This window comes from Raphanus sativus, chromosome 3, assembly GCF_000801105.2.
Source record: "Raphanus sativus cultivar WK10039 chromosome 3, ASM80110v3, whole genome shotgun sequence".
In the NCBI taxonomy this organism is placed as follows: Eukaryota; Viridiplantae; Streptophyta; class Magnoliopsida; order Brassicales; family Brassicaceae; genus Raphanus; species Raphanus sativus.
The window spans coordinates 2,884,157-2,889,112 of record NC_079513.1 but is presented as its reverse complement, the minus strand read 5'-3'; the positions used below and the strand labels follow the sequence as shown (position 1 = coordinate 2,889,112).

General features: G+C 34.5%; 1 protein-coding gene across 1 annotated transcript; it reads left to right on the top strand.

Annotated features, from left to right (window-relative positions):
• The first annotated feature begins 1,942 nt into the window (after nt 1-1,942).
• On the top strand, nt 1,943-3,509 carry LOC108844875 (F-box/FBD/LRR-repeat protein At5g18770-like). Its single transcript, XM_018618162.2, has 4 exons — nt 1,943-2,083; nt 2,170-2,891; nt 2,963-3,106; nt 3,207-3,509. The coding sequence occupies exons 1-4, from the start codon at nt 2,059-2,061 to the stop codon at nt 3,507-3,509; spliced, it is 1,194 nt and encodes a 397-aa protein (XP_018473664.1). The 5' UTR covers nt 1,943-2,058.
• The last annotated feature ends 1,447 nt before the right edge of the window (nt 3,510-4,956 follow it).

Sequence of the window (4,956 nt, the reverse complement as noted above, 5' to 3'; positions counted from 1 at the left end):
GTAATATACAACTACCATTCTAAATCCATATTTACATCGGTTCGGTTCGGTTTATATATTGTCGGTTTTCAGTTTATTCGGTTTTATACCAAAAAACATAATTTTTTATTTTGTGATCATATTATATGAATTTTAGAGTCATGTTGTCAACAGAGTCATTTATTAAAAAATATTATATATTAAAATAAAAGAACAAAAAATAAAAAACGCTTATACCATCTAATAAAATAATCAAATCTAGAATTAAAATCAAAGCTCAAAATTTTGAATAATAGTAAACTAAAAACAAAACAGAAGCACGAAACACTAAAGAAAAATTTTCTACTCTTCCATATTTAGCGTTCATCAGATTCATGTTTCTTCGATTGAACACGAATCTCTGTTCATTTATAGATTAAAAAAAGTTGTGAAGAATTTCTACTAATTGTTATCCATCAAATTTATAATCTTTATTTCAATTTAGTCAATGCTAAAATAAAGCAAAAAGATCAAAAAGAAGACTAAAAAATAAGAAGCATCGGTTGCGATAAATTGTTATTTAATTATACTTCAAATGTTTTACAAATCATGACTTCTTTATTACTGTAAAAAATATGGTAATAGTTATTAGCAAACAAATTAACTTATGATTTTCATACGTCGTTATAAAATATATACATATTTACATGTTTCTATTTTTGATCGGTTTTATTCGGTTTATTCGGTTTTATCGGTTATATACCAAACCATATCCAAATCGTACGGTTTTTAGAAAATTACATCCATTCGGTTTGTATGGTATATACCAAATCCAAACCATATTGTCTATTTCGGTTCGGTTCGGTACGGTTCGGTTTTGCCATATTGAACAGCCCTAAAAGAAACATCTAGCTAATAGTTGTAGCATTAATTTAAATCTAACATTAATTTCAAAATTGTCTTTCACTTTCATATACAGTCACATAAAAAAATTAAAAGAGTTTTATCGTAAACTAAGCTTGTCATCATCTGTCATAGAAATTCATTCTCCGCTGACTTGAAAAAAAAAATTGTTTTTCGCTAAAAACAAATCATTTTTCCAAGGTTTTGAAAACCGGACCGGACCGGCCGGTCGAACCGGTTCGACCGTGACACGCTAAGTAAGCCGAGTCCGGTTCGGTTCAAAACCCGGATTGCATAAAGACCGGAAAATTTGGTTCAAAACCAGTGAAACCGGTGAACCGGGTCGACGCTAAAACCAAGTTCTGATATAATTTAAATTTAATTAGAGTTTATAATCTTTGATATTGATAATAATACTTAATAGCTGTTGTTTACTGTCCATATGGATACAGAGCACCCAGTTTGGTTTACAGAGTCCACATGAGTCTGTAAAATGGCCGACAAAAAAAAAAAAAAAAAGCTGTTGTTTGTTAATAATTTCTCTAAAAAAGAACCCAAACGTCTTCTTTTTGTCTCTCGTACATCATCTTCGTCATGTGAATTTTCCATTGCCACAAAATTTAGAACTACATAATTGTAAGAAAACTAAGTATTGTAATTCAATGATTCTATTTAACCACAAGATTTGACATAACGATATTAATATATTATTCGTTTTCTTTTTTGTGATAGTGTTTTTAGATATTAGTCACTGGCGATATATATTTTTATCATAATAAATAAAATCCGGTTGAACCGGTTCGACCAGTCAACTAGTGAATACGCCGAGTCGGCGTCCGGTCCGATTTTTAAAACCTTGCATTTTTCTTTTATTTTATGTGTCTTGTCTCTTCGAAATTTCTCCGCAAGAACAGAGTTTTTCTTTCTCAGAAAGTTGGGCATCACCGCATCAGTGATGTATATTGGGCCTATTGTTAGTGGACTTTCAGCATATCATTTTTGTTAGTAGATATTCCATTTTTGTTATTAGGTTTAATAGTATAGATAGTGTCGGATCGGTATAAACAAAATTAACATAGGAACCGAGAAGTACAAGTCTCGTATTCAGCCCCTCTGTTTTTCATTCACGAAACTAGAGTCGAAGTTAAACTATTTTTCTTTGTGTCTCGGCTTGTTCTTTGATCTGCTCTATGAAACATGTCTATTACGGAAGAACCAAATCGTAAGACTATATCACTCTGCGATATCACGTCTGCTGACAATCCTGGTGGTCCGACAACAACTAATAACTAATTATTTTAATTTCAGGTTCATTGCTTCGAGAGGAAGTAGGAACTAGCAGAGGGAAAGATAGAATAAGCTTATTACATGACTCCTTGCTATGTCATATACTTAGCTTTAGAACGAGGAAGGAAGTTGTTTGGACAAGTGTCCTGTCTTCTAGATGGAGAGATCTTTGGAAATGGGTTCCTAGATTAGAACTAGACAGCTTCGATTTCCCAAATAATAAAGCGTGTGTTTATTTTATCAACAAGTTTCTTCCAAATGTCAAGAGCTTAAGTGAATTCAAGCTAATCATTGGCTTTGAAAAAAATGCATGTCTTTACGAGCGGTGTCTCGGTAAAGTGATGGAGTGCAACATTCAACATTTCAGTGTCGAGAATGATGGGGCCACTAATATACCTTTAACCCTTCTTATGTGTCAGTCATTGGTATCCTTAAAGCTTTATAACGTAAAGCTGAATGATTTTGCGTCTCTTACCCTACCATGTCTCAAGATTATGGACTTAGACTTCGTAATATTTCCTCATGATGCGGTTCTTGATACTCCGAGACTTGAACGCCTGATTCTCAAAAATTGCCAGTTCGAAAGCTTCGAGATAATAAGAATGAGTGGCTCTGTCAAGGTCCATATTGATGTTGACTTTCAGCAGATGGGTGATGACTTATCAGAGAGAAATATCATCTATAATTTTCTCAACAATTTTTCAGCCGTGGGACATATGACACTCTCAGAGAGTACTCTTGAGGTATAATCAAACTAATGACAAAAGCTCTCTTTTATCACTTTGTATTCTGTTGACTTCTCTTTTGCTCGCAGTTAATCTATTGTCTCCGGGACATGAACCCATTACCCAACTTTCATGGCTTGACAAGTCTGCGTGCCACTATATGGTTAGAGGACTGTCTTATATTATTGCCACTCCTTCTTGAGAGCTGCCCGAATCTGAAAAGTTTGACCTTGGTAAGTAATGAAACTTTGTGACTTCTTTACCTAAAAAAAGGTTTTATTTGTTGATTGTTTCGGTTTTTCTTTTGTTTTTGTATATTTTTGTGTTTGGCAGGAATTGATTAATTATGATAATCCAGAGGCAGTGACAGATAGTCTTTCCTGTGAGCTGTCGTTTTGTTTGGTATCGTTCCTCGAATACATTGAAATTGAAACCGCGATCACGGAGCAAGCAACAGAACAGGAAGTGGTTAGATACTTTCTAGGCAACGCTACATTACTCAAGAAGCTCGTTCTACGTTTAAATTTGTCTGACGGAGAGAAATACGACCCTGTCCTTCTCAAACAACGCTTTGACTCTCCGAGGCGCTGTAATTTGTGTCAGTTTGAAGTTTTATTTAGGATGTGCAGTCGATAAAGAGTGTCAATTTATTGTTTTAAAATTTAAAAAAAAAATTATTTTGATGCATGAATATCATTTTGATCTTGAAGGCTTTTCTGTTCTTTACATTTCAATAAAGCTCATTGAGTTATCTTAGTTTATGTTTCAATATAAAACACAACTCTATCTATCTTGTTTTGAGATTATCTTCATGGTATCAGAGCTGCAGTCAATTAGGGATCTGCAGATTATTTTATTTCTTGCTTTTAAGCTTCTTGTCAAAAAAAGATTGGTGTCTTTCCAAAAAAAAAAAACAGAGCTTTGTCTGAGAAAGAAGAACCTGCGACAAGACCAAGCCTCTCAACACTGTCTCTTTCTATCACTAAAGCTCCAGACTTGAAAAGTCTAATCTAAGCCATCAAGAAAGTCATGAGACAGAGAAACAAGACTCGAGCTTCACTGTCAACACTGAGCTGCGTCCAAGACAAGCCCAAGTCATGTATTAAGGTGCTTCTTCATCACTTAGTCAAGGTATGTCTGGTTCTCATCTGAGACAGAACAAAGGATAGAACATCAGAAGAACATTGCTGAGTTGTTTAGAATAATAGGCTGGTATCGGATTGAGTTTGTGAATTGGCTAAGATTTATAGGCTTGGAATATGAAGTTGAATGCTTGTTTTTTTGGTAAAGATGGTTTACGGCAGCAACGTTCTGGTTTTGATGAAGGTAGATAAGGTGCTCTAAATGTCTAAGAGAAAGTCAGATGTTGGTTAAGATTGATATGGGTTTATGGCTGCAAAGTTCTGGTTTGTTGAGCACATACCAAGTGTTTGATAAAATACTAGAGAGAAATTTAAGCTCACTGTTAATGGAGTAGGATTTGTTGGTAGAGGTGGAAAGAGAAGCCCTCTTCTTCATGAGACATATTAGAAGAATGAAATAGGTAAAGGAAACCTAGGTTCATAGTGAGGCAAATAGGTCACAATTATATTTCTAAGTGAGATACTAAGCTCTCCAAGTTCAAGAGAAACCTCTGAATGAAACCATGTGATACTCTCCAAGTATAGGTCTGAATAAATCTCACTCTGATTTTGTTCTCCATGGTGAAGAAAGCCAGTTGCATACTTCTCAAGCATCCTACTTCATCTACTTATGCTCATTCCATGCCATCTTCATTTGAGGTTCAAACTTGGCATCTTGCATTTACAGTTCATCCGACGCTAAGTTTGCAGGGGAGTATTAGAGCACAAACCCAAGTCTATGAAGCCAGGCCGAAGACCCATGTATACTAGGGTTCTCAGAAAGATCCAACTCTTTCCTTTTATGAATATCAATCTAGAAATCTTTTTGATCTTGAAGGCAATCTAAAGCTTCTTCTTTTCTGTTCTTTTCATTTCAATAAAGCTCATTGAGCTATCTTAGTTTATGTTTCATTAAAACACAACTCTATCTTATTTTGAGATTATCTTTAACTTCCACGCAA

Coding starts and splice junctions, on each gene's coding strand:
- LOC108844875 (XM_018618162.2), top strand. CDS start 2,059: ATGTCTATTACGGAAGAACCAAATC. Junction 2,084..2,169: donor TATTACGGAAGAACCAAATC/GTAAGACTATAT, acceptor TTTTAATTTCAG/GTTCATTGCTTCGAGAGGAA. Junction 2,892..2,962: donor TCTCAGAGAGTACTCTTGAG/GTATAATCAAAC, acceptor TTTTGCTCGCAG/TTAATCTATTGTCTCCGGGA.